A 27,424-nucleotide genomic window follows, 5' to 3' on the forward strand; every position below is an offset into this window, starting at 1 on the left:
CTGTTCCCCAATATTCTCCAATTAAAAAAATTTTTAAAAAAGAATAAGTATATATTATCAGCGGACCGGTGGTCTGAGAAGGCAGCAGGTTAACACCTCCAAAACTGCCTTAACATTCTCAGATCGGCTTGGGGTGTTTAAAGGAAAATCTGGGTGTTTCTCTAGAGGCTACATGATAGTTTTGGGGCTCTGTGTGGAGCCTTCTCTCTGGTCATGTGATTCTACGATGGAGTCTACAACCCAGAAACAAAGATGGGAGTAGCCTGGAAAGAATGCTAGACCATAGAGATTGTGATCAATAAGCCTAAGGGTATTAATCATAAGTCTCGGGGTAATTTTCTACAAAAAATGTTTCCAAAGTACAAAGAAAAGATGTTCAGAGCAAATGTTATAAAAGAGTAATGGATGATGGAGAGGTGTAAGTGTGTAAGCTTTCCCAGAGGATATTTACATATATTGTGAAGTCAGAGTAATTAAAATGTTAGTATAGTAGTGTTGGAGTAAGAATGGGCTGTCAGTTTTCCCACGCAGAGTGGCGTTCGGAAACACTGAAGTCTAAACAGCAGAAACCATTGCATGTGCACACTACACTGTGGGGTGATTGCTGCCTGTCATTCTACTCCACAGTGTGCCTCCCAGAGGGAGTGCAGAGTGGGCAGGGTATTTCTTCCTTTCTTAATCAGTCTCGACTTCTGTGTGTTTCTCAAAATGTGAATATCTCACAGTGCTATGTATTTCAAAAGAGATTTTACAATGTCATTTTGACCATACTGGATTTTCACTTTACCTGCTTACGTTAGAACTTGACTCCAAGGTAAGAAACCACTCCACCATGTAAAGACTATAGTGTAGAATAAGGGTAGCATTTCAGGTCATTAGGGGTGGGACAGACAGTAATGGATTTTTTTTTTTCAGTAGTTTATTTTAAATAAATGCAGTTGGGACAACCATGGGGAATGTGCATTAGATTCTCTTTAAATCATACAGAGAGATTCCTGATGGTTTAATTATTTCAATATATTTAATTTTTTTAAGTACATGAAAAAAATGTGAGTGAATGTCTGTGTAAGTTTAGGTGTAGTAATGGTCTTTCTAAGTATTCTCCAAGAGTAGAATTCATAAAAGAAGAGGTGGATTTAACGATTAATACATAGGATGTAAAAACTTATACATATCAGGAAATAACTAAAATTAAAAGGTGGTGAAACAATTATAAATATTTACAGTATATGATAAAGTATTAGCTTCCTTTATGTAAAGAACTCTCATAAGACAATAAGAAAAAGGAAAGAAGCCTTAATAGATAACGTAAAGGATAAAAACAGGTGATTCACAAGAGAGGGGGAAAAAATGGACCAAATTAGCAAAGGTGAAATATTACAATATCCATGGCAATGATGTAGTCAGAATGATAAAATGCTGGTAGAATTGCAACCTTGAAAGTTCTAAAAAGCATACTTACAGAATCCAGTACGTGGGTTCTTAGAATGAAGTCCTGTACAGTGGAATACCATGTAGCGTATTGATTGATATTGCAGATTATAAAACATGATAATTTTGTTTCGAACTGAAACCAAAATTTCAGCACTGATATGCTGTGCGTAGAAAGGGACTAAAAGGTTATGAGCTTTGATGTTCAAAGTGGTTGTTTTTGTAATAGGCAAAAGTAATCTTTAAATGTTTTTCAAAGGAAAAAAACTTGTCTGTGAAGAGATGGGAAGAGAGTTAAGGCCAGCTTGGGGAGAACCTCCTCTTCTTTAAAGAAGGGAGCAGCATGAACTTATTTATTAGTTGGCCCTATAGCGTATTTAGGAGGGATCTGTGATAGATGTAGGAGAGAGATGTACTTTTTTTTAGTGTAAATGACCTAGCTGCTCCTAGACGTTATCCCATTTCTACTTACTTAGGTAGGGGACGTTGACGATTGTCTGCAGTGATAGAATGTGCTTTATTTTTATAATGGCTTTTTATTTCACTCCATGAGATGTATGAAAAAGAATGGCCCAGATATAAACCCAGCTAAAGGATGGGAAAGGACTATCAGGCAACACATCAGATCTGAGATGGACTGACCGTGTCATTTGTTTGCTCAACTCTTAAGGGTAGCGGGGTGTGGTATGTTAGGAGGGGGCACTTCTGAGTGAGTCATCCTAAGGACCAGTCTTGAGGGTGCCATTGACCAGCTGTGAGGCTTTCGATAATTTTCTTAGCTTTACTAAAACTGAGTTTCCTCCTTTTTTAAAAAAGAGGGATTAATGCCATCCTGTGGATGGTTGTCATACAGTCTAGCACTAATGCATGCAGTGACTGGCAACTTGTGGACAGTAAATGATAGGTTCTCTCATTGTTATGATGCCTTGTGTAATTGAAGAGGGTTGCTGGTGTCATTTCTCTCTGTTCTTCCCTGCGCCCGTCACTACTTGTTATAATCATATCTGACCACTGCAATTAGATTTTCGTTTGTGCTTTTTACAGTTACCAGCCCCATGGGGACATTCTGCCATTTACCTGAAAACCCTGTCAGTTGAGTTTGAATAGAGTGTGACACTCAACTGATTTGTTTTTACACCAAAGACCCAGCATTGAAGGGCTTTGTCACACCTGTGACTGTACCATTTTTAGCAATTCAGTGAAGATCTAATGACTAGAAACCGATGTTGGAGTGAGGCCGGGAGGCTTCAGCCTTTGTTGTTACATCAGGTTCAGCCTCTGCAGTGATAGAATGATGGATATTTTAACCATGGGTCACAGACATGTCCTTCCTAATGCCATCTATGATGGTAATACTGTATTCCGCAGCAGCAGAGCAGGAGTCCTTCTGGGGAAATCTGATATGAGCCTGTTGACAATAGTCTATTTTGTGAAGCCGGATGTGTTAAACAAACAACAAAGACTGATGGAATAAATTGCTAATTTCCACGTGAGAGCTAATTTTAGTCCCTGTGATCTCAGAAAGGAGAGTAAAAGGAGATCTTGCCTGTGTTCAGGATTTTTTAATGTCCCAGGGTGCTGAAGTGACCTAGATATGTAACTAGTAAAGTCGGATGACTAGACTTTGTCCTACAAAAAGATTTCCAACCCTCAGAGTAGTGTCTGTATTTTCTTAGACATAAGAAAACGAGCACTCATTTTGCTAACAGAATCTAACAATCAACTCTTTGTTGAATTTTCAGCTTATTTTCTTCAATTAGACCAGCCTCTACTTGATGTCTTGTACTTTTCGGTGATTAAGATGTAGTTCCTTAGTAATAAATTGTATGCGGTAGTCCATCAAAGTGAATACGTATATATATGTGTGTGTGTGTGTGTGTGTACATATATATATATATATATACACATATATATGTATATATATGTGTATATATATACATTTTTTTTTTGAAAAGCAGATCTATTTTTATAAAGAACTCTGAAAGCACTAAGAAAAACATGAATTATGTTGCTGTTTCTCTTGCACTAAATGTTTTATGAAGCTATGTAATTAATGCCCAAGCTGCAGTATTATTTTTTGGTGATTACTATCACCATGGGAACTGTCCCGATTTGATTTCCAACAGAAACAAGTACTCTAGAACCAAGAACATGTTTTCCTTTTTTGAAAAAGGAATTGTTTTTTATTACGCAGACAATATAGAGCCGTTAATGGGAGAATAACAGAAATATATCTTTTCTAACTACATTTATAATGGTAAAGTTGTATATGTAAAAGGAAAAAGTCACAGTTCTCCCACCCCAAAAGATCAAATTACTTTGTAAAGCCTTTGTGCTTATATAGTAATTTTTGTAGTTGTAATTTTGACACAGATACAACATAGGACTTATTTTTATCTCCGCTTGCATTATAGTATAAGCATTTTCCATATAGTTACAAAACACTGTTATGAAGGTGATATTATATAAAATGTATTCAGATAATACAGAAATGTAAGGAGAATGAAAATCTCCATTCTTACTCTCTACCCATGCATTTCCACATCTACAGGTGGTTTTTACCCTTCCAGACCTTTTCTATGCATGTATACATGCACAGTCTTTTGCTTTGTTTTTGTTTATTTTTATAAGGATGTGATCATAATATATGTATATGCTTTTACTCAAACTTGCAGCTTTTTTTTTCTTTTCAATATATCAAGGATCAAGGAACGTTCTTCGTATAAGAATATGTGGGTCAACCCAGTCTTACAACCTTCTTTTTTTTAGTCTTACAACTTTTAATGACTGCAGAGTGTTCTCTTGTGTGGAGGTATTCAGCCAACTCTCTATTGTTTCTTTTAGGTCATTCCTAAATTTTTGTAATATAAAACTTTATTTAGCTGTTTCCCTGATTGTTGGATTCTTTTTTTTTTTTTTTTTTTTTTAAATTTCACTGAAATTAGGGTAAGTCACTGGGCTGTGCTAGAAAATTGCTGTACTCTTAACTGTACTTGGAAAGGGTAAAGAGGTGTTTGGATGACCAGGTTTTTCTCTCGTTATTTTTTCTTTAGGGATCTGCATGGGTAGTTTCTTACTATTTTGCAAGTAGGATTTGGGGTTATTTAGTTAAGTTAGGGTACTGGTAATGATCATTTCCACTGTTCCAGGATCTTTGCTTTTGTGCGTTACTATCTAGTTGCTTATTTGACCCATGGAAGTGTTGTTGTTTTTTTACAAATTCTTAAACTCAGTCATGGGGAGGAATAAGTTGGTGGAAAATACAACAGAAGTCCATGGGTTTGGCTTTTGGTTCTGTTCAACAACCAATTATTATTATTACTATTGTTATTATATTTGAATTGAATTAAATACTCGATCTGCGCTTTGGATCTCATTCCCTCCCCTCATCTCAGGAACTTGACACAGTCCACTGTTGCTTCTCTTAAATATTTAATCCCTCTTTGTCAACTAGGTTCTTCCCTTTGACTTTTTAAAAAATTGAGATATGTAACTCACACTCCATAAAATCACCATTTTGAAATATACAACTCAGTTGTATGTTCACAACCACTATCTAATTCCAGAACATTTTCATCACCCCAAAAGAAACTGGGTACCCATTTAGCAGTCACTCCCCACTCCTCTCTCTTTAGACTCTGGAAACCACCAATCTGCTGTCTGTCTATATATCTACATGTTTTGGAAATTTCTTATAAATGTAATCATAATATGTGGCCTTTGTGATTTCCCATTGATTTTGAAACATGTTTAAGTCTTCCATTAAAAAATTAATAAAACCGTTCCATCAACCCTCTCCCTTTCATGGCCGCATTTCTCTTCTTGTACAATTCAACGTCTTGAAGAATTGTTTGTATTTACTATCTTCATTTTTGTCACAACATCCTTAATCTTTAGCTCATTCCAGGGTAGTTTCTAATTCTACCACTACCAAAGCAGCTTTTGAAAAGGTCTCCAGTGATCTCATGTCACTAAGTCCAGTTTCGGTTCTTCAGTTGGCTTCTGAGAAACAGGTCACTCTGCTCACGCTTCCCTCCTTCAGGGACAGCCTCTTCCCTGGGCTTCCTTGGCACTGCACCACATTCTTCTAACTTTCCTTCTTCCACCCGTTCTGTCTCCTTGTAACTTCCTCTGTAATGATCGTATTTACAACCACTAAAGGCTTCTTCAAGGCTTAATGTTCACCTCTTTTCTTTTCACTGTGTGTTTTCTCCTGAAACCCTCTCATCTATGCCAGGGCCTCTCTTGTTGGTTTGCAGGTCACTTACACGTCTATTTCTCCAGACCAGTTTTCTGAGCTCTGTATCTAGAGATCACTGCTTACCTCATATCTCCACTTAGGTGTCTCAGATACAGCTCAGAGTTATGATACTGCTCCTCAAAAATGGTTCTCTGCCAGAGTTCCCACTTTCAGTGACCGGCACTGCCTAATCTGTTGAACAATACAGACGCGTAGGAGACGTCGGTGACGGTGAACACATCCTCCCTCACCTCACATATCAGTCCATCACCACATCTTGTAAATTTTCCCTCCTAAATGCTCTTAATCCCTTTCACGTATCCCTACCTTTGTTACTGCCACCTTTATCCAGCCTCTTAACTCAAATACAACAATTGTTTTCTAATTAGCATCTCTGCTTTCAGGCTAGTTCGTCTTTATTCCATACCAGACCTAAATTCTTAACATAGATTATAATTATCTGGTGTGGTTATAATAGCTTTTACTTTCACTTTCGGAAGAGTCCTGGATTAGATAATAAATTTATATAGTTACCCTAATTATAAGGCCCTACGTAATCGGGCCCCTATTTTCCTCTCCAGCCTCATCTTGAACTATGCATCTTGAACCTTGCCCTCTGCATTGCAGACTCTTTGGCTGTCTGTCACTACCTGGACTTCCCCATAAATTCTCTCCTGCCTCAGGGTCTTTGTACCTGCAGTTCTCTTTACCCGAGACCCTAGAATGCCATGTTCCTTTCCCCTAGTTCTTTCCTATGTTAATTGTTATTCCACTCTCAGTTCTTAGCTCAGTTGCCTCCTCAGGGAAGCCTTTTCGGACTTTCCTAAGGCAGTTCACTTATTACATAGGTTTCATAGCACCTTGTACCTACCTACCTTTTACAGTATTTATCACAGTGATCATTTTACATGTGTCTGAGTGATTCTTGAGTTAATACCTGCTCTACCAGACCGTCAGCTTCGTGAAAGGTGATGTTATGTCTCTTTGCTTACTGCAATATCTCCAGCATTTTACACAATGCCTGGCACATAGCTGACATATAATAAATACGTTGAATGAATAAAGGAATGAATGCTAGCTCTTCTTAAAAATTCTAACCTATTCTATATAACTCCGTTGAACAAAGTACTGCACAAAGAGAATGAAACATTTTTATACTTCATCTTTAAAAGTGTGAAGTGGCCAAATACCCCAACTTTAAAAAAATTATATTTACAATAGAGGGTACAACTTGTCAGCCTCTGAGTTGTATAAGGCTTGCAGTTGTTTATTATCCACGTAGATTTTTAGGAATCGGGGAAATTTCATATAAAATTATGGGTGGTTGGTTCATTTGAGAATTTTAGCAATTTGGCAAAACTGGGCTGGCAAACCCACTTGGCATTAATTACCTAGAACGGCATGGTGGCCATACCCTTTGAGATGGTCATTCGTGTCATCTGGTGTCACCTGGCATAGTGCTATGAAAGTGGTCGCTGAATTGGCTGCTTGGCCACAAACTCTTTGTTACTCTCCAGAGATAAAGACCTTACACTACATGTTTACTTCAGCAGACATTCTGGTTGTGTGACTTTCTTCAGTGTGTTGATTCACATTTCAGCCCAAGCTCCATGTCTTGTCAGGGACTGGCATTTTGAGTAGCACTTTGTAAATATTTGAGTTCACAATCCCTGATTTTCACAAATTTTATTTAAAATGCCAGTGCAAAATAACATTCAGAAGTTGTAGGACAGTAATTATGTCAATATGTACTGGTCTTAGGTAATAATGTTCAAGTTTATTTTATAACCTATCTAGTTCCTTTGATAGAAAAATCCTGAAATTTTACATTTCAGATTTTAAGGCTTTGTACATAGACATATTGGGATGTAGTTCTTTTATGTGCTTAGCAATGAAATTTAGAAATAGATTGGACTATTATAGAAAAAAGACTGTGAATTTCTTTGAATGCCTTAGTATCGTGCTCAGATGTGAACTTCTTTCCATGTGTAAAAATGAACTCTCCTTGCTGTTTTACTGAAGAAATGGAAGTGGCCTGTCTTTTTCACATGCTTGACTGATTTCACAGGAATAAAAATATAATATTCTTGTTAGAATTAAAAATAAAGTTTTTAATAGATTTCCTACCTTTTCATTGCTGTGCATCATTTATCTTGTTGAACCGGAGTTTGTACTGCTTTTAATTGAGGAAGAAATACAAAGGTAGTGCAACTCTTTTTTTTTAGTGTGAAAATTAATTGAGGCAATAGCTCTGCAACTGAGTGAAGCAGAAATGGGTTCCTGGTTGCTTGCCCATGGATTAACTCTTTTATCAACACCCCTTTAAATAGACAGTATATTTTAGTGAGACTTTTCATTGCTAGCATATATTTGTACAATAAACGTCCACTTCTACTGTTTTATAGAAATTGGTCTTTAAAAGATCACCAATTCCCAGCTAAGTGTAAAGTCAGTTACCTTTGGCATTGTTATTTTCCTAACTTTGTTCCAGCATTTTGCATTTTTAATCATTCCTGCAGTTTCTTCATCTCATGTAATGCTTTATTATTATTATTATTATTATTATTATTATTTTTCTGTACAGGATCATGACTGCTATTTCTTTCTTATTTAAAATTGACTGGTATACTTTTGCGTAAGCTTTAATTTTCAATGTGTGGATCACTTTTTTTTTTTAATTTTAAATAGTTTTACTGTTCTGAATCCTATTGACCCCAGTGGTAGATACATGCAAACATATTACATATGTTAGCAGACAATGCAATATGTAATGTGTAAACAAAGGAAATATGCCAACCTGGATACCAATTTGGCCCCCCAGCGTCCCCTGCTGATTGCATGTCATCCCAGCAGAGTTTTCTTAGTCGCAGGCTGACCTGAGGAACACCATCAGGTAGCTCTGGTTGTGGTACCCTGTGGGCCCGAATCGACCCCTCACTCCTGGACTGTGGGATCTTGGTTTTTGGAAATGGTTTTTGCATGTCTCTATCTAAGTCTTTGTTAGAAGGATGGGCAAGGAGTTCTTACAACTGGTTTCTTTTACTATGATGAGCCTCATAGTTTTCACACCTGGTTACCATTTTCTGTATACTCTACTTCAAACAGGGTATTATAATTTTCTAGTATTTTAGCCATTGTCATGTCGCAGAGGTTTTGTTCTTTCATGCCTTCACGTCCGGGTGGCACACTTTACTTCTTCTGTGTAAGTCACCAGACAGGTTTATTTCAAAGCAATTGAAATAAATACAAATACAGTGCCAAATACAGTGGCAAGATTGTGGACATTCATGCGATTCTGTACATGGTACTTGGCTACTTTTGTCAAGAACTGACACAGGTACTTGAGAAGGCCATAGTGGGTGTCTGGCGGCTCTTTTATTAGGTCTCTTAAGCTACTCTCCTGAGCATCATTTCTGTCATCAGCCTCAACATGGCTTCTTCTTTACATCCTTAGTTATAGGACTTCTGTTCAGCTGGACTTCAGATGGTTCGCCACGTTGACTGTTCTACAATTTAGTTGTAATTTTGATGTGTTCACGAGAGAGGCAAGCACAGCGTTTATGTACTCCACCATCTTGGATCTGGATCACTTCGTTTTAGACATAGTTTTTGTTTATAGCATACTTTATTATGGTTGGTTTTGGTTATGATTTAATCTGAGTCTTATAATAACAGTTTACCATTTACATGTATTTATTTCACATTTGTTTTATACTGTGTTTTGATTGCTTTTTTTTCTTTACAGTGCATGATCTGGTTTGCATCTTCCTTTACCGCATGATTTTATTTGATTATATTATTTTTCCTAATTTTTCTAGTGTTTATATTTTTAAATATATGCTTGTATCTCTACTACTTAATTTATCAACTTTAGAAGAAATCTTTTGGCCCCATTTGTAAAAGATGAGGAAATAACATACTAAACTACCTCTTCCTTTCCTGTTTCCCCTCCTGAATTTTAATTATGTGTACATTAGAATGGTTTACAAACATTTACATTCTATCATGTAGCCACAGTTCGCAGGTGTTTTAATATTAGCTCTCGAGTTAAAACAGTTTCAGTGTTCACAGATAGTCCTTGTGCCATAGTTTCTTCATTTGTCTCTCGATTGGTTGAACTTTTTCTGTTAGGAACTTTTTCACAAAGGGGTCGTGGGCACCATGTTTCTTTAGTTCTTGTATGCTCAAAAATATTTATCTGTTGTCGTTATACTTGAAGTATAATTTGGCTGAGTATAAAAGTGTTGAATAACACAGTAACGTTCTTTTCCCCCCAAAGAGCTTTGCAGTCAGTGTTCTTTTGTCTTCTGCTATTAAATAATGTTATGTGGGAGTCTGAAGCCAGCCTCCTTTGCTCTGCTACCCCTCTGCCCCCCAATAGGTAATTTAACTTTTTTGCCTAGATATCTAAAGGATTTTTTTCTCCTAATCTTTGAAGTCTAGTAACTTTTCTAGGGTATGTGTTGGTGTTGCTAATTCTTTATTAGTTTTTCTAGGGACTCAGTGAATCTTTTGTTTTTGGAAAATTATCTTGAGTCATATCTTTGAATATTTCTTTGTGCTGCTCCCTCCTTTGGTTCTCTTATTCAGCAACACCAATTATGTGTATGAGGAGGTCTCCATTGTCTACCTCTCCCCTATTTATTACTTTTTCTCTAATTTTTAAAAACTTCTTGTTCATTTCCATTTCATTTGTTTATATAGCTCACATACTATAAAATTCACCCTTTTAAATTATATAATTCAGTGCTTTTTAGTATATTGACAAGATTGTATAATCATCACCACCATCTCATTCTTGAATTCTATTTCACTTTGCATGCTTTTTAAAGTCTTGTTTTCTTTGTCCTCTTGTGCTTCTCAGTGTCTCATTGAAGCATACGATTTCAGTTTGTCCCATGATTAGTAGTGTTAACTTCAATCATTTGGTTGAGGTGGTATCCATCAGATTTCTTCATTGTAGAGTTAATATTTGTGATTGATACTTTGTGGGGCAATGCTTTGAGAGTGTAGTATTCTGTTTCTCATGAAACGTTTACCTACTCTTTTTAGCATCCATTGGTGATTCTTAATTGAAACAATTACTAGCATGGTAATTGCCATGTCTAACTCCTTCATTATTTCTAATTTGTTGTCATTCTACTGTAAGTAAGAGCTGTCCTTTCTCCCCGCGTTTATCTATTTATATAAGTATGGACTCAAGGACTTATTCTATGGTCTATAATCCCTTGCTAGCATTCTTCATTCAGATTGTCCCAGGTTTGGCTAGTGGGAGCCCCTTTAAACCTGGAGCTCCAGTTCCATTCAGTGGGGAGTGGTATTTGGAAACCAAGTTCTGGAACACTAGGTATGCTCATTGCTGTGGCGGTGTCACTGCTTCTAGGCTCTTACTGTATCTCTTAAAATTCCACTGTAGCCATTTTCTTTCTGTTTTCTGTAGATTATAGTAAAGTTTTGCTCTTAATCTCTTCCATTTTTTCCTGCATAAGTTCGTACCCTGAAGCACTCTTTTTTTAAAAATTAATTTTTATTTTTCAATACAGTTGACATTCAATATTATATTAGTTACAAGTGTATGGCATAGTTGTTAGACATTTATATAATTTACAAAGCGAGCAATCCCCCCAATAAGTCTAGTACCCACCTGGCACCATACATAGTTATTATAATATTATTGCCTATGTACATTCCCCATGCTGTACCCTAGCGTTCTTCATTCAAATATATGTAAGGGCCGTACCCTATATCTCCATGACTATGTTTTAAGTACCAGTTTGTACTTCTTAATTCCTTTTTCACCCAGCTCTCTAACCCCCCTCCAATCTGGCAACCATAAGTCTGTTCTCTGCATCTAGAAGTTTGTTTCTATGTTGTTTCCCTGAAGCATTCTTAAAGGTCACAAGAAACAGTGACATTCAAATATGGAACGCAATTTTTGTATAGGTAACAAACAAATCTATATTCCTGAAATTGAATCCTGCCCATTATCCTTCTTTTCACAAGTTCTTTTACTATTAAAGTTGTGTTTTTCGAAATAATTTTTTAGAGTCACATGTAATAACCACTGACTGTATATTCTTTCATATATATTCAATAGTGTTACTGTATGCTTACGTAGCAGAAAAATAAAGAATTTTTTATGGGATCAGAGGGAAGGATTATTGAAATGTTTACTGTTGTTTGGTTATTATATCTATCTTCAGTAACTATTTCCATTGTTCCATGTCTCTATAATTCGCTCTATAAGTAAATAAATGACTACCATAGCACAAGTTCATAATATTCTTCATAGAGTCATAGTATTTTACCTGGAATGACCCTTAGATTATTGTGTCCAATCCCTTAATTTTACAGTTGAAGAAACTGATACTTAACCGAAGTGACTAAGTTCATGGCTAGCTGATTGCAGAACCAAAATTAGAGTCCAAGTTTCTGAACTCCTATACTAGAACATTTTAGCTATGGATGATGGAGGGGTTTGGGTCCATGGTACTACCTGAAGTTTCCATGGTAACCAGGTGGCTAGAGCGTTCCTCCTTCTATCTTGGCACTCAAGCATTGTGTATTGAGCTTTTCAAAATCACTGGGCATTTGATGACCAAAAATAGAACAGAAAAGAAGTTGTTTGAGGATAGCCAGTTGTCTGACCATACAATTTTAGGCCAGAATTCTGAGCAGATACTAGTTTTAAACCTCTTTTTACCTTTCATAGTTCACTCCCATCTACTAGTTTTCTGCTCTCTTTTCATTGCCCTATTTATAAATATGATCTGTTGGTTTTCTTTTTAAGATTTTCACTTTAGCAGCATTTGAACATCAGAATAGTTACAGTGGCACACGTTTCTTAAAAAGTTAAACTTAAATATATTACATGGTCCATTCCTAGGTATTTACCCAAGAGAAATGAGAACACATTCATATGAAGACTTGTATGTGAATATTTATAGCAGTATTGTTCATGGTAGCCAAAAAGTAGAAACAATTCAAAAGTCCATCAGGTGGTGAATGGATAAACAAACCACAAATATCCAGTAATATCCGTACAATGGAATATTACTTGGCCATAAAAAGGAATGAAATACGAATACATGCTACACCATGGATGAACCTCATAAACATCGGGCTAAGTGAAAGAATCCAGACAAAAAGAATACATATTTTATGATTTCATTTATATGAAGTGTTCACAAAAGGCAAATCTATGGAGACAGTACACTAGTAATTGCGTGGAGCTGAGGGTAGAAACAAGGAATGACTTCCAAATGGGCATGGCTTTCTTTTTTTGTGGTGATGGATGTGTTCTGAAATTAGATGTGGTGATGGTTGCACAATTCTGTGAATATACTAAAAACTATTGAATTGTATATTTTAGGTGAATTTTATAGTATGTAAATATACCTCAATATAGCTGCTAAAAGTAGTCACATTTTAAATTTGATGTCTGTAACATTTGTTATATTTAAGTATCATATCCTGTTTTCGTTATTAAACATTTTTTTCTGCTTTCTTTCCACTTATAAGTTTGATTTTTCAAAGAATGCTAATGTCAAATCGTGTTAATTGATAATAGTAAAAATGGCCATCATTTCTAAAATAGTTACTGTGTACTGGTCATTACTATGCTAAGTGCTTTTCACAGATTATCTCGCAGTAGCACTATGATGTAGGCACCATTCTTCCCATTTTACAGCTGAGCAAACAGTGCTCAAGCTTGTGCTAAGTCACATAACTAGGTAAGGAGACAATCAAGCAGGGATTGGAATGGAGGCTCTCTTGTCCTCTATGCTTCATGTTTGAAAAGGCAGTGTCTTGTGTGGGAATATACACTGCCTGTCATATACTGTGCATGTGTTGGACACCTCTGTGCATATGCCACTGTGTTGCATATTCTACACAGCTATTTACATGTGGTCTCCTAGGAAATTCAAATGGGTATTTGGTATTGACTGGCTGCCATAGAGCTTGTACAGCATAGTGAACCTTACTAATCAGCTTTACTTTTCTCCACCCCTCAGTCTTAATTTTAAAGACCCTGAAGCAGTCAGAGCTCTGACTTGTACTCTCCTAAAGGAAGATTTTGGACTTTCTATTGATATTCCGTTGGAGAGACTAATTCCCACAGTTCCCTTGAGACTCAACTATATTCATTGGGTAGAAGATCTGATTGGTCATCAGGACTCTGACAAAAGTACTCTCCGAAGAGGAATTGACATAGGTATATGTTTTTAAATTCTTTTTTTGGCTAAACATAAGTTTCACACATTTTGCAATGTCGAATTCTGTTGTAAAATTCTCTTCTGGGTATTTGTTGTGTGAAAGAAGCTGGCTACAGATACTATTTGCTACACCTGGGCTTTTCTGTCATTGATTTCTCTTGAGAAAGGATTGTCAGCACCAAACAGGGAGCAAAGGGGTAAGAGAGGCAGAACAAAAGTGAGGCTCTTGTTTACTTAGCTTTTCAGATCACCGTGTTGCTGTCCATATCTACTGGGTATCATTTTTACTCTGAATTATTTGGTGGTAGTCACATAGTGCCCATATTGGGATTTTGTAGGGATGGCTATTTAATAAAAGATCATGTGGGCCTGAATACTTTCAGTGACCTCTTAGATGATTATTCATAGAGGGTATTTAATCCAAAATTAAAGGGAGGGGAAAAAAGTCATTGAGTTAAAAGTAAGATGTCCTCGGGGCCGGCCCGGTGGCTCAGGCGGTTGGAGCTCCATGCTCCTAACTCCGAAGGCTGCCGGTTCGATTCCCACATGGGCCAATGGGCTCTCAACCACAAGGTTGCCAGTTCAACTCCTCGAGTCCCGCAAGGGATGGTGGGCTCTGCCCCCTGCAACTAAGATTGAACATGGCACCTTGAGCTGAGCTGCCTCCCGAATGGCTCAGTTGGTTGGAGCACGGGCTCTCAACCACAAGGTTGCCAGTTCAGTTCCTCGAGTCCCGCAAGGGATGGTGGGCTGTGCCCCCTGCAACTAGCAACGGCAACTAGACCTGGAGCTGAGCTGCGCCCTCCACAACTAAGACTGAAAGGACAACAACTTGACTTGGAAAAAAGTCCTGGAAGTACACACTGTTCCCTAATAAAGTCCTGTTTCCCTTCTCCAATAAAATCTTTAAAAAAAAAAAAAAAAAGTAAGATGTCCTCTTAATTGTAAACTACAATAGAGAAGATGGTTCAGTTTGATTCATTTAAGAGAGTAAGTGGATATACAGAAGGAAATGAAGCCAGCGTATGTTTTGCAAATTATAAATGTTTGTTATAGCCAATGTTTTCATTTATACGGTTTAATTTTTAATTTTAATCCTGTGGCCTTTACCAGTCCTTTATGAGAAACATTGAATTAAAAACTCTGTGACCCTATTTCTAAATATAGTTAATAGGAAACACAATTTCCTATTAGTAGTAAAAGTTTAACTTTAACATGTACATGTATTTTCAGTCCTCAGCATACATGACTTTTTCAGCAGCATTTATCGACTGCGCCTTTCTCCTTTATGTACACCCTCTCCATTGGCTTCCATGACACCAGACTCTTCTAGTTTTCCTCTTTTGTTTCTAGTCATTCTTCCTCCTCCAGGCTCACTTTCCTGTATCTGGCCATTAGCTTTTGCAAATTCTTACGGGTCAGTCTTTAGCCCTTTTCTTATTCAGCACCCTACCGCTAGGCAATTTGATCTACATTTATACTTTATTTTCCACTTCCATACAAATAACCTACAAATTTATATATTTCTCCAACTCAGCTTACCTTTCTTGAGCTTTAGTCCCATATATATGAGAAACTTGAATATCTCAAAAACATCTCAGACTTTGCCACGTCCAAAACCAGACTCATGTTCTTTCTTCCTAACCTTGGGCCTCTTCCTTTGTTCCTTTTTTCAGTGAATCCACCACAATCCACGCTGTCATCCTTGATATTTACTTCTCGTTCTCGCTGAGAATGTCTGTCACCTTTTCCTGTTGCTTTTCTGTCTTAAATATTTCTTGAATTCTCTACTTCTCTCCATCTCCACCGCCACCTTCCCACTCCACGTCACCATTATGTCTCCTGCACTGGAGAGCAGCTTCTCAGCTACTCTGTTCTCCCCACTCTGGCCTCTCCGTTCCGTTCTCCAGAAAGTGTGTCTGAACCTATATCTGATCATGTCTTTCACACTTTCATAGCTTCCCATTATAAGCACCCAAAACCTTGACTTGGCTTGTGAGAATTTCCATCGTCTGATCCCTGCCCTGTTCCCTAGGCCTTGCTAAGCCTCGTCTTACGTGCTTCTCTTTCTTGTTTTCAGCAGAACTTTTCTTTAGTTCTGCTGTTATGACCCCTGGCCTTTGTACATATTGTGTCCTCTGTGTAGAACTTCCCCACCTTCACCTTATTCTCATTAATCTTGTAGTTGTTTACTCAAGCTTTATTTTCTCAGGAAAGCCTTCTCTGACCTTCTAACATAAGACAAGTTCCTTGATTATGAGCTTTAGAAAACCATGTTTCTTCCTTTGTGGCTTTCTTTTTTTCTTTCTTTTTTTTTTTTAGTTTCTAACTATATATTCACTTGTCTGATTGATTAATGTCTTTGTCTACCACTAGATTGCAAAGTACAGAGCCTGTTACTTTTTTTTTTTAATTTTTTACTGGGAAACAGCCATGGTCATTGATTACATATTGCTTTCATGCTACAATGGCATAGTTAACTCTTTTAAGGAGGGAGCAACTCACAGTGGCCCATGTGGGGATCGAACCGGCAACCTTGGTGTTATCGGCACCATGCTCTAACCAACTGAGCTAACTGGTCACCCCAAGCCTGTTACTTTTTTACTTACCATAATATCCAAAGGCCTAGCAAAATTTCTGGTACATAGTAGGTAGCTAATAAATAATTTCTTGAATGTTGCTAGGTAAATACATCATTCTTTCAACCTTCAAAATTGCAAACACTCCGTATGACCTAAGCATTAGGTAAAAATAAAGGGTTCAACAGAAACTTCAGCCCGTTATGTTCATGGCAGAAGATTGGCTGATGGGATATACAGAAAACTTAAAAAGCTTGAGAGCCTATTTGGTACTAATTTATTTTAATTATGCCCCAAACCTTCTAAAATAACACTTGGGGATATAGGAGGTTAATGGATTTTAGTTCTTTGTAAGGGCACTGGTGCTAAAATCACATTCATTCTAATTAGTGTTTTATAGAAATCTTCCCCCAGACTCCATCAGTTTGCTCTAATTCTATGATTATACACCTTCCAATTTTATTTATCATTAAAAGGGTTATTACCCATTTAAAAATATCATTCAGCTTTCTGAGGGGATTGGGATGTTAGAATGTAAGTCTTTTGGTCTTAAGAATTGAGAAACTTGATTTTTTTGGCGGAAGACAGAATCTTTTATCTGCGTTTATTACCTTGGAGTTACCTGTTCGTTGGGCAACTAGAGGAAAGTGTAGTTTTTTTTTCCTTTTTTCTTTTAAATGACATTGAAATATGAAGAGAGAGGCAGTGATGTGAGAATCAAGGGCCTGAGATCTGGTCTGGAATTTTTTCCTACAGAGCTGAAAGTGCTGCTTAAATTTCCTTTTACTGAGTGACGGTGGCTTACCAGAATGGCTGGCAGGGGCTAAGTAACTGTGGCCTCTGAGAGGAGCCACCCCCTTCCTCCACCACCCTTACACATCCCCGGGGAGGTGTTTGTCCAGTAGCATCAGGGCTCGGGTGCTATTAGGTAAGCATGATAGAAAGTGTAGTAATCTCTGTGACTCTCAGAGTTTAAATGTTCTGGCCATCAGTTGTCATGTCTTTTGCTAGCCTGTTCAGAATACTGCACAAGGAAGCAGTTAGATGAGTCTGGGTTTCCTCTGGGTTAAAAGAAAGCAGACCTGGAGTGGCTGGTATGGGCTGACTTCTGTAGGCCTTCGGGAGCAACACTGGCTTTTCTTCTCTTGAATATACTTTTTAAGATCTTATTGACCAAGATTAGTCAATGATCGTAAAAGCGATATTTGTGGTTAATATGTAGTTCACTCCATGGTGAGGGGTTCTACATACAAGTTTAGGACCAAACCCTAGTTGTCAAAGAGTAGTTTTTGCCTGGAACATTTGCTTCTTAATGTCTCCCTGGAAACTATGGCGGGTCAAGCCCATGGTTGATGTTTTACATCTGGATCAAATGTCTTTCCGTGTCTCTACATCTAAGAAATGAATTCTCTCTTTAGTTTAAAAAAACCTTATTTCTGGTTTCCTTCAAGTAACAGCTTACAGATATGTTGGGAATTGGGTGGTTTTTTATTATATTTTTATAATATAAAAGTTTTGTACCTTATGTATTTTTTTTTTTGCATTTGGAGACTGGATGTACATTGATCTACTTTACAATATCACTGTGGTGTTTTAACAAATATTATAAAACAAAAATTGTTTTGACAATTTTCAGTTAATCAGTCATGTATTATCCCTTGATCACCAGTCAATTATGCATACTTCATTTTACGTACAACGTACAAAAAAAGAGGACAGCAAGATTTATATCCTCTAGGAAATTTGAATCTAATTAGGAGGTAAGACTAAAACATATGAAAAGACTAGAGAACACAGAAGTCACAGTATGTATATAATCAGGCACCAGCTTGTAATTTAAACTGTCAAGGCGATAAGAATTCTAAGAGAAGAATGGTGTTTTTGCTTATTATTCTCACCTCTCCCTTAGGTGTGTGCAATATGTTTTGAATTTTCATTTTACTAGGTACTGGGGCATCCTGCATCTATCCTTTACTTGGAAGTACCTTAAATGGCTGGTATTTCCTTGCAACAGAAGTAGATGATATGTGCTTCAACTATGCAAAGAAAAATGTGGAACAGAATAACTTATCTGATCTTATAAAAGGTTAGCTCTACAGAATTAATATCCCTTTCAAGCTTTGCTTATTAAACTGTCTTTCTAATTTAACACATCTCATTATCTTTTGCTTTAATATACAAACTTTGGTGATTTTTTTAAAAATCTGGTACATTGTAATTGAGTTTGCTGTTTTGTTATCAGAATTAATTCAGAAAGAAATAGAGTAAATAAGAGTTGATCCATGGATTCTGTATTTGTGAATTTGCCTACTTGGGGTTATTGATTTTTAACCCCCAGATCAATCCTCGTGGTACTTTTGTGGTCATCCACAGACACGTGCAGTCAGCCTTGCATGTTCCCAGCTGAAGATGAACAAGCCAGCACTCTGCCTTCTTGTTTCAGCTTTTATGCTGTAAACAAGTGTCCTTTCCATGGTCTATTTAGTGCCTTTTTTTTTTTTCACTTTCGTGCTTTTTCTTGGTGATTTTGCTGTTTCACATGGTCCCTAAACATAGCGCTTAAGTGCTATCTTCTGTTCCTAAGTACAGGAAGGCTGTGACGTGCCTTACAGAGAAAATGCGTGTGTTAGATAAACTTCATTCAGATCTGAGTTAGAGTATTGTTGACTGTGAGTTCGTTGTTAATGAATCAGCAATGTATATTAAATAAGGTGTCTTTAAACAGAAACACATATAAAATAAGGTTATGTATTGATTGGTTGATGAAAATGTTGGACCAGAGGCTCACAGTTACCTAGCCCTGTGTTTCTCTTTGGAGCCAGTGGTTCAATATTCAGTAATTCTGTGATCGAGATGGCTTTATAGAACATAAATAAATATATGTTCAAGTACTGCAAATAATGAGAATCAACTGTATATGAAGTAGCTAGTCACCAAGATTTTAAAAGGAGGAAGAAAACCCTACTTACTGTTGATTAAACTTTACCACCTTTTTTATTTCAGTACTTGGAATTGTGCTACAAATAATCAAATCCCCTTAATGATCAGTTACTTTGTATCTTTATGCTTATTTTATATATAAAGGGCTGGGGTTTTTTTAATTATTAAAGAGACTTCATGTTTCTTTATGGAAGAAATAGGCTTTTCTTACTAGTGTCAAGCATATCATTATAAGGAGAGATACTAAAATTGTTAATGCAGTTGTTTTTTTTTTTAGTTATCATTCCTGTATTACAAATTACTCAAAAATCTAGCAGCTGTAAACAATAAACATTTATTATCTAATAGTTTCAGTGGGTCAGGAATTTGAGCATGGCCTAGCTGGGTGGTGCTGAGTCAGTCTTTCATAAGGTTGCCATCATCTGAAGAATTGGCTGGGGGTAAAGATGTGCTTCCCAGATAGCTCCCCTACGTGCCTATTGGCAGGAAGCCTTAATTTATTGCCATGTGAATCTCTTCTCAGGGGTACTTGACCGTCCTTTACAGCATGGCAGCTGGCTTCTCCTAGAGCAAGTAATTCAAGAGATAGGACAAGGAGCAAGCCATATTGCTTCTTATGACCTAACCTCCGAAGTTATACCCTGTCACATTCGTCACATTCTATCCTGTAAAGCAGTCAGTGAGTGCAGCCTGTACTTAAAGAGAGGGACATTAAACTCCACTTTTTGAGGGGACTAGTGTCAAAGAATTTAGAAATATTTGAAAACTACCACAGCGTTAATACTAGTTAACAATTCTATTTTTTCTCCCAGTGGTAAAAGTACCACAGAAGACGCTACTGATGGATGCTCTTAAAGAAGAATCTGAGATAATCTATGACTTTTGCATGTGCAACCCTCCCTTTTTTGCCAATCAGTTGGAAGCCAAGGTAAAATATCTTCTGCTTTAAAGTAAATTAAAGAATATTTACTTAATTTCACATTGTTTGTAAAAAAATAAGAGCAAAGAGCAGCTTTTATTTTGGAAGCTGTATGAGTTAGGATGCTTTTGGTATCAAGCACCTGAAAACCCAATTCAGATTGACTTAACCAGAAAGTTTATTGGCTTACGTATCTGAGAAATCCAGCAGTAGTGTGGACTTCAGGAACAATTTGATCAAGGAATTCATAGTAGTTCAAAGCTCTTTTTTTTTCTTTCAGGTTTCTCTTGGCTCTGACCTGGCCTGGCCCTTGGTTATTTTTGTTCTCAGGCTGGTTTACTTGTGCCAGAGTAATATTTGGGGAAGGGGAGAGGATGAGGAGAGCGCTCTTTTCTTCCTCAAACCATTAGACATTTGGGTTTCCTCTGATTGGACCAACTTAGGTCACAGTCTACTTCTGCATTGGGCTTATTGGCTTAGGGAGGAAGGTCACTGTTTTTACTGCCATCTATCATTTGATAGTAAACAAATGTCCGATTTAGTCTTTCCAACTTCAAATGAAAAATATATTTGCTTATAAATATGGAAAGAGATATACATTGGATAAAAACAATGAACCTATTAAAAAACTCATTAAAATAAAATACTGATTTAACCCAGGTTTTCCTTTATGTAGGTAATTCCCTATTAATAGAAAGTGAGTAATATTAATCAGAGGGAAATGGGGGTGTGTGTACCATGTTTCCCTGAAAATAAGACCTAGCCGGACCATCGGCTCTAAGGCGTCTTTTGGAGCAAAAACTATTATAAGACCCGGTCTTATTTTAATATAATATAAGACCGGGTCTTATATAACATAACATAACATAACATAACATAACATAACATAACAATACCGGGTCTTATATTAATTTTTGCTCCAAAAGACGCATTAGAGCTAATGGTTTGGCTAGGTCTTATTTTCAGGGAAACATGGTATGCTTAAAGCTTTGAAACAATAAATTGTTTTTAGAATCCCTCAGGTACCCTAAATGTACCATTTACATATCTCATAACAAAATTAATTCCAGATGGATTACATTTTTTTGAGGGGGGAGGAGAGAATGGGACAGAAATTTATTAGTAATACCAACATTCTAGATTGGAACATAAAGTGAAGCAGGATTTAAGAAATCTAAATTTTAGCCTTCAATGCAGATAAATTGTAAGAACTAAAACAGTCACATCCTGGAGTGTTTTTTTTTTCCCTTTCTTTTTTGCAATGTTGAGATACAACATACAAAAGTACACATGCCATAGTATAAACTGGATTTTCCAAAGTGAACACTCCTGTGGAGCCAGCATCCAGATGACGAAATACAATATTACTAGCATTAGGACTAAATATCTTTTTATAACAGCTTTATTGAGATATAATTCACATACCATACAATTCATCCACTTAAAAGGTGGAATTATTTTTAGTGTATTCACAGAGTTCTGCAGCCACCACCACAGTTTTAGAACATTTTCCTCACCTGCCCGCCTCCCCAAGAAAAACAGCCCATACCCACATACCTATGAGCAGTTACTCTTAATTTCTCTATAGTCCCGTTAGTTCTAGGGAACCGTGAATCTACTTTCTGCCTCTATGGGTTTGCCTGTTTTGGACATTTCATATAAATGGAATCCTATAACACATGGTCTTTCGTGACCGACTTCTTTCACTAAGTATAATGTATTTTCAAGGTTCATCCATATTGTACTATCTTATCAGTACTTCGTTTCTTTTTATTTCCAAATAATTTTCTATTATATGGAAATAGTTACGTTTTACTTATCCATTCATTAGTTGATGGACATTTGGGTTGTTTTCACTTTTTAGCTATTATGAAGATGTTGCTGTAAGCATTCAAGGGTTTGGACCTGTTCTCACTTTTTTAATATGTACCTACGAGTGGAGTTACTGGGTCATATGATAACTCAGTGTTTACTTAAGGGACTGCCAGACTGTTTTCCAAAGTGGCTGTACCATTTTTCCTTCCTCCACCAGCAGTATACTCATATGAAGGTTCCAGTTTCTCCACATCTTGTCAACACCTGTTATTACCTGTCATCTTGATTATAGCCATCCTAGGGTGTAGGAAGTGGTATCTCTCTGTAGGTTTGATATGCATTTCTCTGATGGCTAATGATGTGAAAATCTTCTCATGTGCTTATTGGCCATTTGCATATCTTCTTTGGAGAAATGCCTGTTCAGATCCTTTGCCCATTTAAAAATTGGGTTATTTTTCTTTTTATCGTTGTAAGAATTTTTTGTGTATTCTAGAAACAAGTCCCTTATTAGATATATTATTTGCAAACATTTTCTCTCATTCTCTGGGTTGTCTTTTCATGTTCTTGATGGTATCCTTTGCAGCTCAAAAGTTTTTAATTTTGAGGCAGTCTAATTTATCTATTTGTTCTTTTGTTGCTTATGCTTTTGGTGTCATATTTAGGAAACTATTGTCTAAGGTCATGAGGATTTACTCCTATGTTTTCTTCTAAGAGTTTTATAGTTTTAGCTTTTATATTTAGATCTTGATCCATTTGAGTTATTTTTTTCATATGGTGTGAGCTAAGACTGGATTAAATATTTAAATTTAAAAAGTAAAACCGTGAAAGTACTAAAGAAAACATAAGTAAATAATTATATAAATCTTTGGATGGAATATTTTCTGTGCATAATACCAAGACAAAACATAAAGAAAAAGTTTCAGAATTGGCTACTATAAAAAGGTAAAATTTTTGTATGTTTTATCACAAACAAACTTGGAAGGTAAAATCTGGGAAGGCAGTTGTTTAAAATGTAATATTGCAATGATTATATGATTTTTAAATCCTAAATCTAGCATTACGTCTAAGCATTCTTATTTAGAACTAAACTATAGTGGAAGACTTGGTCTTCAGGTGTAAAAATTTTTCACCAGGGTTTTTTGTTGTCGTTCAGGGAGTAAATTCTCGAAATCCTCGAAGACCTCCACCTAGTTCTGTCAATACAGGTGGTATCACAGAGATCATGGCAGAAGGAGGTGAATTAGAGTTTGTTAAAAGGATCATCCATGACAGTTTACAACTTAAAAAAAGATTAAGGTAAGTTGGTTATTACAGTATGGGAGTATTTTCCCTCTATGTGATTCTAAAAGAAACCATGTCACTTAGAGTAAATGTAATCACAGTGGTCTAAAGAATAAACCTATAAAAACTGAAAAGGTAGCAGATCCTACAGTCTGCAAAGACCCTGTTTCTGAGGATGCTCTCATGCCTGTAATTTATTTGTGTTTCCTGTAATCATCTATACTACACGGAAAGAAAGGAGGAAAATACCATATGATCGTATTGCTTTCCTTTCGGTACTGTGATGGAACAATACTGATTCAAATATGGCTTTTGATTAGAAAACAGATGGGTTCAGATCTGTCCCATGAACCAGAATAAATTTGTTGCCTAGTCCTTGAAGCAATTTATGTTCTTGGAATCGGTATCCCAAACAGTGACAGATGTGAGGACATTGAGCTGTCAAGAACTTAATGAAGGGAAACTGAGATCACTAACCAGTGCCAGAGGAGAGTTAAGTCTGTTCTCTTTTAAAAGCTAATTATTTTGGACAACACACCTGTCATTAAGCAGCATAAGGTACTCAAAAAGAGCTATTTGTCTTGCTTGACTTCTCACCCTGCCAAGTGTTGTTGAAATGATGGATAATGCAGTAGTTCAAACTAAAAGGGCTTTCAGCTGTATGATTTAGCTTTGGGACATAAAGAAGATTTTTTAAAATTGTGCTAAAATATACATACACATAACAAAATGTATCATCTTAACCATTTTTAAAGTGTGCCGTTCAGTAATATTAAGTACATTCACATTGTTGTGCAGCTAATCTCCAGAATTGTTTCTCCTTGGAAAAGTAAAATTCTGTATCCATTAAACAATATCCAGTTCCCCTTTCCCTCCAACTCCTGGCAACCGCCATTCTACTTTTTGTCTCAAAGAATTGGACTATTGTAGGTACCGTATGTAAGGGGAATCATAATCGTTTTTGTCCTTTTGTGACTGGCTTCTTTCACTTAGCGTCATCTCCTCAGTGTTCATCTCTGTTATAGTGTGTGTCCGAATTTCCTTTTTAAGGCTGAATACGATCCCATTGTATGTATACACCACATTTTGTTTATCCCATTCATCTGTTGATGGACACTTGGGTGGCTTCCACCTTTTGGCTATTGTGGATAATGTTGCTACAAACACGGGTGTGCAAATATCTCCTAACACCCTGCTTTCAATTCTTTTGGACATATTTCCAGAAGTGGCATTGCTGAATAGGGAAGACTCTTTTTTTCTTTTGGATTTATAGATGTTTAAAGCTGCTTCTTTTAGAAAAAGGCCAGTTCCGAAATCAATAAATATTCTGATTTCTTAAGGGTGAATTTATTTAAATATTTGTGGAAAAGCAACTGGATTGTTGGACGGTCTGTCTTAGAAAATTTACACATCGTTGAAGCCAAAAGATTAATAAATTTTTGCTTTAAATTGATTCCTTCAAAGATACATTAAGGTATGAAGAAGAATGAGACTTAAATTACAGAGAGCACTGAGAAGAGTTTGAGTAAGTAAAATGAACTTAAAAAAGGTAGCAGAGCCTGAAACTCGTGAAAAGAGGTAACCAGGGCCATGTGACCATTTCAGTCTCTGTCAGCTTTTGAGAGGACTGAAGCTAAACCAGGAAAATGGGGAAGGTTGTTTTCAGGAGGCATTTAATCAGTACATTTCTATTATTTCCAAAGTCCCATTTGAACTACAAAAACATGTTTTAAAGGAACACCATTCTGAGGGAGAGAAATTGATCAATGTGTTCCAAGTCTGCCTGTACCTGGCTCTGTGGTGGCCCCCAAACCGAATGAAAGGTATTCGTTTGCTAGGAAGGATAAATTGCTAAAGCCTGTCTTATTTCTTGAGAGTTGACTACTTTGAGGTTGGTGTCACCTTACATACCCATTTGTGATGTGTTTAAAAACAGCCTTCAGTAGTCTTGTCTGCTGTGTTAGGACTCAAGCAAGTTGAGAGGAAAAATAAAAGGAAGGGAAGAAATGCAGTGATTTTTATTGAAACTAAAATAGAGCTTGTTTTTTGAAAGAGTATTACTTGTAAACATTGTTTACAATTTTGCATCGTACCATGACACCTTTCATTTGTACATATTACCTGTTCACGTCCTCCTGCATATTTGTATAGTTGACATAATATTTACTCCACTGTGTAATTCTCAAATTTTAGCATGCTTTGGAAACTGCATACTTTGAAGCTCCAAAAAATAATGGATTAAAAACAAGTATTTTAATCCATCTGCTTCTTATCCCTCTAGACTTTTTTCTTGTTTCTGAAGAAGTGCAGCAGCTAAGCAAAATTTGTAATATTATAGGGAAAAAAATAAGTGCAGTTTGTTAGACTGATTTCAGTGATGGCACTCAGATGCCTCACCTGTAGCAACTGCAGTTTTGTATCTTAAGGAATTTTGCAGCTGGGAGGTCTTGGCAGGGGTAGTTATACAGCCTCTTAGTCGTGCAGATTAGAGACTTGGGACCCCGATCTCCTGGTTCTGGTCCAGTGCTCTTTCCACCACCCCGTGCAGCCTCTGCAGCCCAGCCTGCAATTGGACTTCTCATTGGACAACCTTTTTTTTTTAACTTGAGCTGTAACTGACATATAACATTATTAGACAGCCATTCTATCATTGATGAAAATTTGCAAGTACTTGTCAGCCTTATCTTTCACTTTTTGTGCCTGTGACTTAAGCTTACATACTTATCATTTTTAGAGACTCATTCCCCTAATCTTCTAAATAAATTAGCAGACTTTATCAAACTCCTCATGGCCTAGATTCCACTCTTGTCAGTGGTTAGTATGTCTATAACTAATGCCCTTTATGGCAGTGATTTTACGATTTTTCCGGGTACCAGAGATTTGTATCTGAGAGTTCCAACTTAATACTGGTTTCACCCATTCTCCCTTTTTATGCGTTTTCCTTTCCATTCCCTACTCCTTGCCAGATGGTGGCTACTTCTTAGATTTAGGTGTAATCCACGTATTTGGTGATGGACAAATAAATGTAATAATCTGGGCTTTTATTAAATGCGATTCTTTGACTTAAATTTTGTTTAAAAGTTGGTAAATCTCATTGCTAAAATGGAATAACAATAGCTACCTCGTAGGGTAGTCATAGAATTAAATGAATGTGTATTTGATATAATTAATAGTAATAATGAATACTAAATAGGATCATCTTAACTCTTGACTGTTTTAGGGAATCCAGTAGATTTAAATGCTAAGGTCCATGGTGTTAAAAGGAAATGTTACAGGTACTTTGTTATTTCACGTTAATGTAGAACTTCCCCTCCCTTTCCGTTTTTGTTTTTGTTTTTTAGCTAGGTACTTGTGTAGTTATGGGGTACTAGAAGTAATAGTTGCACAGAACAATTGTAGATTTCATAACTGAGCTTTTAGTTAATTCTCCAGCTGAAAGACTGTCCAGTTCTGCTGTGAATTTGACTTCCCTTTATAAAAGGGTAAACCACTTCCATTTTCCTGGTCTATAAGGGTGGATTAATAACTTTTACAGTATTAAATGTCAGAAGAACGTAGGCGCCAGCTCAAGCCATGTATAGGGTAGTATTAGTTCATAATGGATAATGACAGTAATGGATTATAACCCACTGAATAAAATAAGCAAGTGAAATACATAAGGGGGATAGAGGAGATGCTCTTTGTTACAGTAGAATGCCAACTAATAAATGTAGCAGGAATCATGAAGTTAGGAAAAAAAAATCACCATTTTGCACTCATTATAGCAATAATTGATTTGTGGAAGAATCAACAAAGAGAAGCAGGACATTTGCAACGTTTCAAAGTATTGTATCTCCCCACAGATGACTTATAATTACAAAGAGAAATATGGTAACTTGACAGTGGAGAAACCTGGGGGGGGTACCACTTGGACCAGGTGATCACCACCTGATCCGAGGCACCTAGAAGTTCTCGACAGCAGCGCTCTGCTCTTCATGCCCAAAATGATAACCTGAATCTAACT

The 27,424-nt window shown here is 36.7% G+C and overlaps 1 protein-coding gene across 2 annotated transcripts in view; it reads left to right on the forward strand.

Moving 5' to 3' along the window:
- Positions 1-27,424, forward strand: part of METTL16 (methyltransferase 16, N6-methyladenosine) — a 65,263-nt gene that overhangs the window by 10,409 nt on the left and 27,430 nt on the right. The window contains exons 3-6 of one of the 2 annotated variants that reach the window (XM_033090327.1): positions 13,687-13,886; positions 18,412-18,552; positions 20,219-20,334; positions 23,294-23,436. In XM_033090327.1, the coding sequence (XP_032946218.1) occupies positions 13,687-13,886; positions 18,412-18,552; positions 20,219-20,334; positions 23,294-23,436 (600 nt within the window). The remainder of the gene's footprint in view (positions 1-13,686; positions 13,887-18,411; positions 18,553-20,218; positions 20,335-23,293; positions 23,437-27,424) is intronic. The other variant, XM_033090328.1, reaches the window with a different exon arrangement.

This window comes from Rhinolophus ferrumequinum, chromosome 21 (assembly GCF_004115265.2).
Source record: "Rhinolophus ferrumequinum isolate MPI-CBG mRhiFer1 chromosome 21, mRhiFer1_v1.p, whole genome shotgun sequence".
In the NCBI taxonomy this organism is placed as follows: Eukaryota; Metazoa; Chordata; class Mammalia; order Chiroptera; family Rhinolophidae; genus Rhinolophus; species Rhinolophus ferrumequinum.